General features: G+C 36.7%; 1 protein-coding gene across 1 annotated transcript in view; it reads left to right on the top strand.

Annotated features, from left to right (window-relative positions):
- DNAH8 (dynein axonemal heavy chain 8) overlaps nt 1–13625 on the top strand; it is a 408086-nt gene extending 394461 nt beyond the window's left edge. Inside the window, exons 92-93 of the mRNA XM_074311023.1 lie at nt 10326–10447; nt 12915–13625. Coding sequence (XP_074167124.1) covers nt 10326–10447; nt 12915–13202 — 410 coding nt within the window. The 3' untranslated portion in view covers nt 13203–13625. The remainder of the gene's footprint in view (nt 1–10325; nt 10448–12914) is intronic.
- Nucleotides 13626–13844: the final 219 nt, after the last annotated feature.

Below are 13844 nucleotides of genomic sequence, written 5' to 3'. Positions count from 1 at the left end.
TTGATGAAGAACTGCTGTGAGTGCCTCTTTTGTAGCAAAAACTGATATTTCCAAGGGCTTTTTACTGACTCTTTCAATCAACATTGGATAAAGCCAGTTTAACTTCTCTCAAAGCCTCTTAAGCTTCTTTTGTAAGCTGGTGAGTTTAAAGCACTGTCTCTCCTTAAAATGTCATATAATGGTTTCAATTGATAGGTAGTTAAGCCTAACACTGGACCCATCCATTGGATATCTCCTATCAATTTCTGAAAGTCATTTAAGATGTTCAACTTCTCTGTTGTTAAAGAAAGTTTTTATACTGTAAGGATATATGTTATATCCTAAATATTGAAAAGGAGCATACCTTTGAATTTTTTCTGGAGCTATGTGCAATTTGTAGTTCCTAAGTGTTTCTATGGTCTTTTGTAGACATGCTTCTAACATTTGCTCCTCAGGTGCACACCCCAAAATATCGAACATGTAATTTTATAACATAATTTTTGGAAATGCTTTTCTTACTGAAGTAAGAACAGCAGCATCATACATTTGGCATTTAGTAGGGCTATTTTTCATTCCCTGTGACAAAACTGTCCATTCATATCTTTTATAAGGCTCAGTTAAATTATCACTGGGCACTGAAAAGGCAAATCTTTTCATATCCTCCTTACCTAGAGGGATAGAATAGAAACAATCCTTAATGTCTATAATCCAAAGAGGCCATTCTCTAGGCAATTGAGTAGGAGATGGAAGTTCAGGCTGAAGAGTTCCCATCGTTTCCATCTGTTCATTTACTTTTCTTAAATCAGTCAACATCCTCCGTTTTCCAAATTTCTTTTTTGCAACAAATACAGGGGAATTCCAAGACCTTAGAGAAGGCTATAAGTGTCCTTGGTCAAGTTGCTATATCTATATCTAATATCTATATCTAATAAGGCTTGAATTTTTTCACTTGTTAAGGGCCACTGTTCCACCCACACTGCTATATAAATTTTCCATTTAATAGGAACAGGTGAGAGTGTTGGCAGGTCTTTAACAGCAGCCCTGCCTAAAAAGCAGAAGTATTCAATTGTAATCCTAACTGTTGTAGGATATCTCTTCCCCACAGATTGGTAGGAAATTAATTTACTACAAAAGGAGTAAAAACTCCTGTTTCACCTTCAAATATCCATCTTAAAGGGGTAGCACTAATTTCAACTGCTATTGATCCTCCTATGCCAGACATGTGGGTGTCTGCTGTAATCTTTGGCCAATGACTCGGCCAGGTGGCACCTGTAATGACTGTACGATCTGCACCCATGTCTACTAACCCTTTCAATGATATGCCATTTACATAGATAGTGATCATAGGATGGTCAGCTGTAACAGCTACAGTCAAAAATATTCCTGGATTCTGTTGTTGGTGATCAAAATCTGGATAAATATCACCAGATTGCCTATCAGGAGTGTGTATCAATAAAGCTGATACTACTGCTTCTCCTGGGTGATAAGTCACACATTGTCTACCTGTATTAGTGACTGAGATATTAGCTACACATTCCCCAGTTTCCCAAATTAGTGTATAGATGAAAAGTATTTTGTAAGCATTCTCAGGAGGTGAAATGGTCAAGTGTACTGTGTGTGGAGGCAAGGGATCTATAGGCTGGACAGGGACAGATTTCATCTCTCTAGGGGATATCTCAGTAGTCCCAGCTGCATACAACTCTATTTTTCCCAAGTGTAATTTCTTTGCCCCATCAGGTTGCTTTTCAGCTGATTGATCATGTTGGAATACTGAACTTCTAAAGACTCTCTGGATGTAACATTGGCTGCCATCTTGTCCCAAGTGTTTTTTGCCTGGGATTTTGGAGTCAAGCTCCACTTCCTGTTTCCCTGAGTCAATCTACATTCTGATGTCCAATTGAAGCCTTTATTGCATTTTGGACATGGGGTTTGGGGTTTTGTTCTCCCACCATGTTTTTTCACTTTATCTTTATGCCAACATTGAGCTTTCAGATTCCCTACTTTGCCACATTGAAAGCATTTATGAGTCTCTCGGGGAGTCCCTTGCCAAAAGGGATCCTGTCTTCTCATGTTCTGCATCATAGCCTGGATATAAAAGGCATTTGTGCCCACTGAGGCACAGCATCTTATGATCTCCTCTAAAGGAGCATCCTTGTGTAATCCTAATATAATTCTTCTACAAACCTCATTAACATTTTCCTTAGCAAGTTATCATAATTTCTGTTGCTATATTTTCACCAGTAGTTCGTATGACAGCTGTCTGCAGACATCCCACAAAATCAGCAAAGGGTTCATTTGGACCTTGCATTTTTGTGAAGGATTTCCCTCTATCTTGCCTTCCTGAGAGGGTGCCCCATGCTTTAATAGCAGCAGATGCAATTTGCTCATATACTGCTACAGGGTAATTAATCTGTGCTAAAGTGTCTGCTTAAGGCCTATATCTGCTAGCTGGTCAAAAGTGACTAGTATATTAACTCCAGGTTGCCTATTTCTTTGGGCTTGCATTCTACAGAGTTCACTATACTCAGAAAGGCACAACAAAATTTGTCCAGGTTCTAAATATGTCTTTGCTATAGATTTTCAATCATTAGGGATTAACTTTCAAAAGCCAAATTCTCTAATACCATCTTAACATAAGATGATATAGCCCCATAAAGAGTGCAAGCCTTTTTCAGATCTTTGATAATTTCCAGATTAAAAGGAGTGTATCTTCTCCTGGCTTGATCTAAAGGGTCAAACTCTTCAATCACAGGATATGTTTCTATTCTCAAATCAGATATGCCCTGTCCTTCCTCTTTAGCTTTAACTAATGCCTTTTGTAATCTTCTCATAGGGTGGACAAAGCTGCTTCATAGGTAGTGCTGATGGTGCCCCTTCCACTTCTCCTGCTCCCTCTGCCCACAAAGGCAGAATTGAGGAAGAAGGGTCAGGTGATGGGGAATACACTAAGAGCACCTTCACAGTTTTTAAAAGTTCAGTAATCTCCTCCAAAATTATAATCAATCCTTGGCTTTTCATAACCTTGATAATGCTCTCCAAACATTTTCCTTGAACAGAAGGCATTTGCCCCATTTCACTATAAGAGATTGCTGGTTTAGCCCTTAACAAGTTATGTTCCTTATTTATCTATTAGCACGCTCACTTAATCTTTAACAAAGTTTCCTTGTTATTCACGGTTCTGGGTCAGAGGGACTGAGATCTGGATCAGAGGCTTTTCCACTGGAATCAGGATCGTGTCTGTCTCTGTTCAGGCACCAAATTGCAATGGTCCAGTCTAGCTCCTCTGAAGGGCTCAGAATAAGTCCTTGTCAGGATAAGCAAAAGTCCTTGCCCCACGTTGTGGATGCCAATTATAATGTGCTGTTGTCTCCAGAAGCTGCTGATCACTCTCTGGGAGGAGATCTGCTGTGTCCACTCAAATCTCTCAGACAGATTCTTCTTCCTGTAGAGAACCGTTGTCTCCAGACAGTTGCCATTAACTCTTGTCCAGAGAAGTGACTTCCCTTCCTGCAGAGAGCCACGTCAAGCCTGGTCTAGAACAGAGACTTACTTTTTTCCTCCAGAGCTGCCCTCTTTAGTCCTCCCAGAGAATGGGTGTGGGATAATGTAAGGGCTTCTGGGAAGAACCACTTCAACCAATGAACTTGCTCCTCCTAAGCATGCAAGCTCTTCCCCAGGAATTCACAAGTCAAACTCCCAGGAAAGGCCCGGAACTAGAAAATTGTTAAGTACCGACTTAGCACTTAGTAAAAACCTAATATCTCATTATCTCATTAGCACTTAGTAAGAACCTAACATCTATTGTTTTAAAAATACTCAGTTTCCAATTTCTTGCTGTGGTAGAGCTACAGAAAAACCAGTGGAAAGTTAGGATCGTAAGGGATTTTGAGAATACATGTAAGCTAATTGTTTTGTATCAAGTGAGATTAGTAAAATAGAAGATTATAGACATTAAAGCTGAAACCCAGCATTATGGTGGTCCTAACCATAATTCCCTAACATATAAGTATGATGTACCAAGAGTATTCACTTAGACTAACCTTGGAATGATTGTGAAAATTCTGTATCTAAGTAACCTCATCAGCTCCAAAACATCCAATTTTCATCTCTCTGAAGATGTTTCTAAGCTCCAACCTCCACAGCTCTACCTGGTATTTAATTAATATGCCCAAAGCCTCATCATGTGTTCAGTATAAACAAAGTAGAATTCTTATCTTCCTAAAGCAAAGATCTTATCTTTTTACTCCCCTTCTCATGAAGCTTAGGTGACTCCCTTTTATTTCTGGAATAAAATGCAAACTCCTCAACTTTACATTTCAAGTCCTTCATAATTCAACTCTAATATCCCTGCCAGTTTTATTTTACATTACCACTCTTTAAACACTGAAGATTTCAGCCAAATTGGCTTCCTTAAGACTTCAAACTATGAGGTCAATTTCCTGTCTGTCTTTACATAGGCTGTCTTATATGCCTGGATTGTGGTGTCAGACTGACTGCCAAAGTAGAGGTCTACAGAACCTTTGTGCCAACCTCATTGTTGTGTGCCTATGAAACGTGGACAGTTTGCTAACACCATGCCAAGAAACTGAATCACTTCCATCTGAATTGTCTTAGGAAGATTCTGAAGATACCAGGATAAGATACCAGATTGAGGTCCTATTCAAATGAAACTGTCAAACATTCAGATTCTACTGCAGAGAGGGCAGCTCTGTTGGGATGGTCATGGTATGCCCTCATCAGAAAAGGTGCTGTACCCTATGAGAAAAGCAAGATTGAAATAGCTCAAAAGAAACATGAGATGTGCTCATTTAGAGAATTCACATGGGCTATTTGTGCCCATCCTGTGGCAGAGCTTTCTGGATTCAAATTGGTCTGAACAACCAGAGTCAGATACCCTGTAACTTGACTCTTAACATAGTGATGTCATTTTGGTCCTCTTCAAGAATGAAACACAACAATCAATCTGGATCTGGAATATACCCTTTCCTCACCTCCACCTCTTGGGATTTCTGATTCTTTTAAGACTCAGTTCTTGCACTACCTCTCCAGGAAGCCTGTTCTGACTCTCCTACAAATTAATATTTTCAGCCTCTTCAAATTATTATTTACATACGTATTCCCCTGTCCTCTTTAGAACATAAGTTTTTTTGTGGGCAGGAACTAATTTTCATTCTGTCTTTATCCCAGTATCTAGCTCATATAATAGGACACATGTGTGTAATAGATGCTTACTAAATGACTATTGGATTGGGTTGCTATGACTTATGACTCTTCTAGTTTCAAAACAGCCCTGACTCTGGATCAGTAAGGATCAGTTAGGTTGTCTGGGGACAAAAAGAAAAAGAAACCTACTTTACTTCAAAAGGAATTTTTACTACCTTTATCAGCTCTTTTCTTTTTTGAGCTCCACTTTTGTTTTATGGTCATTTCAGCTGTTAAAAGAGGTTCTTTTGTTCTGATATTGGAAGATGGGAGAGAATATGCTGTTATAAACCTATGGGAGTGGGAATCAGGGAGACAAGCTTCCTGTGTCTATCCCAAAACGTTATCAAGAGTAAAAAACTGAAGAGAAATATATCTAGCCATCCAGTAATTAGTTCTTTCTATAATGATTTGAATGAAGAAGGTGCTGATCTTTGGTAAAGAAACTTTACCTAAACTTAGTCCATGAATAACACCATCCACCTTCTTTCGAATTTCCTTTTCCTAATTCCCCAATAATGTTTATGCCTTCCCTCTGGTGATTGTCTCGGCATATATGCTGTTTGTACATATCTTGTTTGTATGTTATCTCTCCCTGTGAACACTGTGAGAGCAGGAATTGTCCTTTGCCTTTTTTTACATTCCCAGCACTGAGTCAGTGTCTAATACAATGTACGTGCTTAATAAGCATTTGTTTACTTGACTCCAAAACCTAGTTGGATAAAATGATACATAAAGGAAAGAATACTGCTTGTTTTTTGTTTGTTTGTTTATTTTTACCAGTTAAACCAATGCTATAAGTCAAACAACTTTAATCAGGATGCTGAAATTTCAGAATACTAACCTAACAGAGATTAATTATTGACAAAGTTCTCTTTTGTCAAAAATTTTCCATCATAATCTTAGCCTAACAGTGGTAGGGAGAAGTGGGAAGGAGGGGGGTAGAGGGGAGCAGTGCTTTCTCTGGGTTAAATTGAATAGTTGTTTAAAAAATTCTAATGTATTGTAAGTCTGAAATAACATTTAATGTAAAAGAAAAGGGAAATGTTTATTTAGACCATATAACATCCAAGTGGCAGAACCTTCTGATGACCATCAGTTTTTTGTATGTCGGTTATTTTACAAAGAATAAATGTGAATATTTTAATAACCTCCTTTCATTTATTTGTGCCTCACTTATCTTAAAGTAATAGATATGGACAGATGACTCAAATTTCTACATCTAAAGTAATATTATTTGGTATATGAATTATGAATGATCCCATAATAAAAATTTTGCTCTTCAGGCTTCTGTAAAGTAAAATATATCAATAGTCTTTGAGGTTATGCAGGCTACAGAAAATACATCTTTTGACTCCATTAGAGGTGATTTCATTCTACCAGAAATATGTATATTCATTTCAAAAATTCAATTACAAACAATTCAAAAACAAAATCTTTTTGAGGCCCATATCACCACATTCTTAGAAAATCAAAAGAAAACAGACAAGGCTTGTAATGAGAACAGAAAGTCTCTTCTCCATGTGCTCAGTTTGAGAATAGCCCAGAATACCAGACCTACTCCTTCCATTCCTCTTCCATGTATACAGTCTTTAGTACTTTATAATTTTTTCTAATCATCAATAGAAAGATTAATACTACACAGATATTATATATCTTCTCTGTATATGTTACATATCTGGGGTGTGTGTGTGTGTGTGTGTGTGTGTGTGTGTGTGTGTGTGTCTGTGTGTGCTACTACTATTTGTAGGTAAAAAGAATAGTCTAATATGGCACACAAGTATCTCTAAAGTACTGGCATGACCATTCCTGGCCATGTTATTCACATTTGCATTTACTAGTAGTGGTAATAAATTAAAAAATGGTACCATTATGAAGAAGACTTAAGTTAATGCTATAAAATTTCCCATGTAGTAGCTGCATTATAAGGGGGAGAACCAGTCTCAATCATCTACTGAAGGCACCTGATTCTGGGCCAAGAGCAATATTAAGTGAATGTGATTAGTTCTGCCTTATAGGAATTTACAATGTAGGAGAAACTTAGAATTCCAAAGGAGACTTCAATCATTATACTTGAATAGATAGATGGTTGGAATCAGGCTTCATGCCCAGTAAATATGATCTCCCAAGCACATGGAACAAACCCTCTTCACAGATGAAGGATTCTGTGATATAATGTAGCTTAAAATCCACTTGGACCTACTATGCCTAAATTGATGTCATAGATTACATAAGGACTGCATTTATCCCAAAAATGCACTTGAGGCTCAATGACTGCTATCACATTTGCTAGACCTTATATTGGGGACTTTAAATGCTTTCTTTTTTAAAATGGGCTCTGCTGCATGAACCTTTGTTTCACTTATATAAGTTTTTGCCTGCAACAAATATTTGTTCAGATTAAATAGTTAATATTTGTCTTCTGGAATTGGGTTTTCTCTTGCAGTATGCTAAATCCTACCTCAACAAATTAAGAAATGTAATGTTGTCCCTTGAGTAACCTAACTTAATACCATAAAGGAACTTGTACTTTTGGGAAATGTGATTCAATATTGCAGGAAGTGACATTTAGGACTTTACTATTTCTCTTTCAGTACTAAGAGGAAGAGACTGGCTTTTTCTTCTTTTTCCATCCCATGCCTCTAAGGGTCAATTGCCAGACACCTTCCAAGATTTGACAATAAAATACATTCTGGTAGAATAATTTTGTACAATGATATAGTATATAGGGAATTCTTCTTAGCCCCAATTTTGCACTATTATTGTGGTTGTTATTATTGTGGTTGTTGTTGAATCCAACTTTTCAATACTCCTTTTGGACTTTTGATACTAGATACTGGAGTGGTTTGCCATTTCCTTTTCCAGCTCATTTTAGAGATGATGAAATTAAGGCAAATAGGGTTAAGTGATTTGGAATCACACAGCTAGTAAATGTCTGAGGTCATCACGAATCCTATCTGTTTAATGAAAGGTTTGTCGCTTCAGAGCTAGAAGGGAGCATAGAACCCATATCTCTCATTTCACAGATAGCAAGCAAATTGAGGCTAAAAGTCTTACAACAATTAAATGTCTTTCTCTAATTAATAAATAGTCAAAGGATATGAACAGGCAATTTTCAAATGAAGAAACTGAACTATTTGTAGTCACATGAAAAGATACTCCAAATCACTTTTGATCAAATTAAGACAACTCTGAGATACCACTACACACACCTCAGATTGGCTAAAATGATAGGAAAAGATAATGACAAATGTTGGAGGGGATGTGGGAAAACTGTAACACTGATACATTACTGGTGGATTTGTGAATACATCCAGCCATTCTGGAGAAGGATTTGGAACTGTGCTCAAAAAATTATCAAACTGTGCATACCCTTTGACCCAGCAGTGTTTCTACTGGCCTTATATCCCAAAGAAATCATAAAGGAGGGAAAGGAACTTGTATTTGCAAAAATGTTTGTGGCAAACCTTTTTGTAATGGCAAACTGAGTGGATGCCCATCAATTGGAGAATGCCTGAATAAATTAAGTCATATGAATGTTATGGAATAGTATTGTTCTCTAAGAAACAACCAGCAGGATAATTTCAGAGGGACCTGGAGAGACTTACATGAACTGATACTAAGTGAACAGAACCAGGAGATCATTATACACGGCAACAACAAGATTATACGATGATCAATTCTGATGGACATGGATCTCTTCAACAATGAAATGATTCAGATTAGTTCCAATGATCTTGTGATTAAGAGAGCCATCTACACCCAGAGAGAGGACTCTGGGAACTTATTATGGAAAACAACATAGCATTTTCACTCTTTTTGTTGTTGTTTGCTTGCATTTTGTTTTCTTTCCCAGTTTTTTCCCTTCTTGATCTGATTTCTCTTGTGCAGCAAGATAATTGTATAACTATGTATACATATATTGGATTTGACATATTTTAACATATTTAATATGTGTTGGATTATCTGCCATCTAAGGGAGGAGGGAGGAGGACAGGGGCTAATTTGGAACAGAAGGCTTTGCAAGGGTCAGTGTTGAAAAATTATCTATGCATATGTTTTGTAAATAAAAAGCTTCAATAAAAATTAATAAAATAAAATAAAAACAATTAAATGTCTAAGGGAGGATTATAACTTAACGTTTTCCTGATCCCCAGTTCAATGCTTTATTCACTGATTCACAATATTATTTTGAAATTTGATAAGGAGGCTCTAAAGTCCTTTAAATTTTTTGAGAATTCATTGAAGTTTGGGATATAACTTTTCAAATGCCACTCTAGTTGTTTTTTTTTAATTGCTTCTACATGGTCTCCTTAGTAGTCTCTTTTAAAAAAGAATCATTATATAGTGAACTTTTGCAAATTCTTGGTATGGCAAAATATAGCATACTAGAAAATATCCTAAAATAATTATAATATTTGTATTAGGTTGTTGTACTCTTTACATGTAATGATAAAAAATGTTTGTGGCATATCTTTCAAATTCCGTAAATTTTTCCATTATCCCAAATAATAATTTGATCTACAGCAAATGGAGTAATGTGCTTTGTCTATAGCTTAATTCTAGCATTAATTGGAATGCTGTGATTAGAATATATCTGACTTATTTCCCAAGTCTTCATTTTTCAGATGGAGGCCATTCACAAGCACAGTCTAAGGGAATCTCTCAGGTCCCAAATCACTATCTTGTGTGATCTCTAGCGTGTTTACAGTTGAAATACCCAGGAAAGTTTATTGTACAGGACCCTGCTTGGGGCTAAACGAATTCTCTGCCATGGTGTGCTACAGGAATGCCTATAGATTTTAAGCAATTGTTTTTCCTGCTTGGGATGCCAAACAAGACTTTGCTTTATCTAGGCAGTGTGACAAATTTTATTCCTGGCAGAAATTCTGTTAACAGATCTCCAGTGACATGGGAGTCACTATCAATAATTCATTAGCAAGAAAGGTGCTACTTTGGTGAATAACCTCTCAAAGAAGAAAATATTGGTGCTCTCTTTGGGAAGGTCAATCTTGTAGAAGAAAGGCACCTCTTAGATACAGATTTCAGTTTGGGGATTGATAGTTGGGTAACTGAGCAGGGATACTCTTCTTATTTTTATGAAATAAACTCCCCCCCAAACAACTTGACTCTTTCTTTTTCAGGATTCCTCACAGCAATGAGGCAAGAAGTGACTCGAGCCCACAAAGGCTGGGCATTGGATACAGTGACAATCCACAATGATGTGCTGAGACAAACTAAAGAAGAGATCACAGTGCCACCTATAGTATGTACCATAGAGACACATTTGGTAATTGCTAGGAATATGATACAGAAAGCGAGGCTCTAATTTCTAGTTCTGTTTTGAATAACTTTGGAGAACCATGAATCTCCTTATGAATTTTTCCTTCTTCTATAACCAAGAAATCTTTTGCTTGCCACCACCTTTCCCCTCATTCTGCAGGATTCTTGAAAAGGGAGATCTAGCACTTGGAGCTTCTTCAGAGAAGTCCCTTATAAATACAAACCTTGGGTTGACAAAAATAATTATGCAGACCCCAACCGTTGTGGTAAAATTGCAAAATCATAGATGTATGAATTTGAAAGGAGCTCAGAAGTGCTTCAATCCAGTACAGTCTATTATTTAAACCTTCTTGTCTGGTTAGTCTGAAAGGGGAATATCATCTCTATTATTAACACTAAGGGACTGAATCAAGAAATCTAATCTTTGCATTTAATTTCATTTAATCTCAGTCTCTCCTGATATAAACTTAAATCCATTCCTCGTTTTTAGTCTTTGGTGGAATTCCATGAATCATAATCCATAGAATAACCCTTTCTGAACTGAGAAGGGCAGTCTTTCCCTTGCTCCCTATTGTGTTAGCTTCCTTTTCTTATAAATCTATTCAAGAATTCTCAGTAGATGCTGAGTGCCTACAAAATGAAATCTGCAATTCTTAACCTGATATTCCAAGTCCTTTGTGATCTAGTCTCAGTCAACTTTTTGAATCTTCTCTCCCCTTACTGACTAATATAAACTCTCTGAAATAGATAAAATGATCTTCTTATTGTTCCCCAACTATATCCCCTTGTGATTTCCTGCCTCTGTACCTTTCTTCACACTTTTCTCCCTGATAAGAAAGCTCTCTCTCCCTTATGCTTTCCTCATCCAATTGCTTCTCATTCTTTAAGACTCAAGTTGTCATCTTACCTCTTTCATGAAGTATTCCCAGACTACTACAGTCTATAGTAATCTCTCCCAACCTCAATCACTTATCTAGAGATAATTCATTTAATAATTTATTATGCACTTTTGACTTTTCTATTGATTCTTTACATCATTTAACAATTTATGGTCTGAGAGGAGTAAATGAAAGCTTCCATAACTGTGGACATTACATCTCTATTATGGTAGCATAGAATGATACTAACTTCTTGGTTTATTACACTGGGCAGCTGACTCCCAGGGAAGCCAACCTTGCTTCCTTTATGTATTGTAGTTTTACATTCCAGTAGAGTATTTTACATTTATCACTTTGAAACTTAATCACATTCTCTTCAATCTACTCTACTGAAGTTTACCAAGATCTTTTTCATTGTTCTTCAGAAATGGGTAATGATGCTTGTGCTGGAGAACTATTGAATTGGAATTTCAGTTTGCAAGTAATCTTCAAAACCATTAGTTCAAAATGATCAAATGAGGAAACTGAGGCCCCAGGAAGAGTGACAGTATACTATGCTGCCTCCCTAGATTTTTTTCTTCAGTTATTTTATCTTTTATTACCTTTTTATTGAACTAAACACAAAAAAGAAAAAAAAAACAGAGTAGAATCCCTTATAATTTTTCAAAATAAAATGGCATGCCCTTTGTTTATATATCATAACTTACTAGTTACCTTAAGCACCATTTCCTGGACTCAAGTTCTTCTGTCCCTACCAGAAGCTATTAGCAATATTCCTCCTTATTGTCCAGAAGAATTTGGTCCACTTCAGACTCGGCATTTCCCAACATAAGAACCACAACTGTGGTTTGCAGAAGGGCTAAATTGGAGATTCATTCTCAATAGACTCATCCACTTTTTCAAGTTTGTGCTATTCAGTGACTTTGTACTAAGAATAAGAGAGTAAGTCTCCCACCTTAAATGCAAAAAAAATGGGTATAAATATTTTTATAATGTGGTTATTTTCCCTCAGGATAGGTTGTGCCCTCACTCTTCTATAAGCTATGGAGAATTCAGCTCAGCATTTTATTATACTCCCATGTTTTGCATATTATTTATAGATTTTATCATAGGATTTAAAATAACATGAACATTAAAAAAATCTAGTCCAATAAGAGCTGTGATTAACATGAGGTGACCAGATCTTGGCCCCAACTTGCTGTCATGGTGGGGGAAAGGAGACAGGCTTCTTCCCTATAATGACCACAGTCATCCCCTGCCAGACCATACTGCTATGGTTAAAAGAATTTCCAGGTCTCTAATTGCTTGGCAACTCTTACCTTCTTCCCAAGTCCTGCTCACAAAAAGATGAGGTACCTCTCTCCTAGTATAGTCATACTTTTCCATTCCCCCAATTCAAATTTACTCTGGGCATGAGAACACTTCATTATACTTCTGAAATTAATACCCTAAATTTAGTGGTTATATTCTAGCTATTTCCTTTCTCCAATTTTGAAGGCTCTTCATAGGTGATAATTTCCTAATGCTTACATATTTTTAGGTGAAAGATTCCCTTGTATTTTGTTCTCTCAGGAAGGAGTCTATATATATGGACTGTATTTAGATGGAGCTGCCTGGGACAGGAGAAATGGGAAACTCACTGAATCAACCCCAAAGGTCCTCTTCACACAGCTTCCAGTGCTACATATATTTGCGATCAACTCCATAGCACCCAAGGACCCCAAACTCTACGTGTGTCCTATCTACAAGAAACCGCGGAGGACAGATCTAACTTTCATCACAGTGGTATATTTAAGGACTATCGTGTCCCCAGACCACTGGATTTTGAGAGGAGTGGCCCTCTTGTGTGACATCAAGTAAATTCTGTCCCAGCCACAGCAAAGTATTCATCTCTGCTGATGGTACTAAATCATATAACTCCCCAATTATGTTGATTTTCCTTAGAGAATTTTACTTTAAATTATGACAATAAGCTTATTTTCTCCTATGATTTCCTCATTGCAATTTTGAAATACCAAAGTAACTGGTTGACATCCATACTCTACTTTTTTTTCATCAACAATATCCAACATGTAAATTCTAACTTTGAATTTTTTTTTATTTCTAAAAATCAATGGATGCATTCATTCTATTGTAATGAGTTTTATAAAGATGAATCTGATTTTATCTAAGAGGATTTTTATAAAATATGACGACTAAAAACCAAGTAATGACTTATTCACTTCAAAAAATAACTCTCCCAGGCAAATTTTTTTTCAAATAAAAAAATTGTATTGTTAACCTGAATATGAGTCTCTGTTAATATATGTTTCCGAAGGTTTCTAGTTTAGTATTCCTGCTCTGTAAATGAACTTGTGTTTGAAAACCCAAAAATAGTTCCATCTCTTCCAAAGAAAAAGCTAATGAGGTGGTGGGGGAGGAGGTGTAAGAGGAGAAGGGAATAGGTAGTTGGACAAGCAGATTATACCTTTTTTCTATGATGTTTTTCAATTCCCAAGAACT

The sequence above is a fragment of the Sminthopsis crassicaudata genome, chromosome 4 (genome assembly GCF_048593235.1).
Source record: "Sminthopsis crassicaudata isolate SCR6 chromosome 4, ASM4859323v1, whole genome shotgun sequence".
Lineage (NCBI taxonomy): Eukaryota > Metazoa > Chordata > Mammalia > Dasyuromorphia > Dasyuridae > Sminthopsis > Sminthopsis crassicaudata.
The sequence above is the reverse complement of the archived record's forward strand: the minus strand, read 5'-3'. Positions and strand labels throughout refer to the sequence as shown.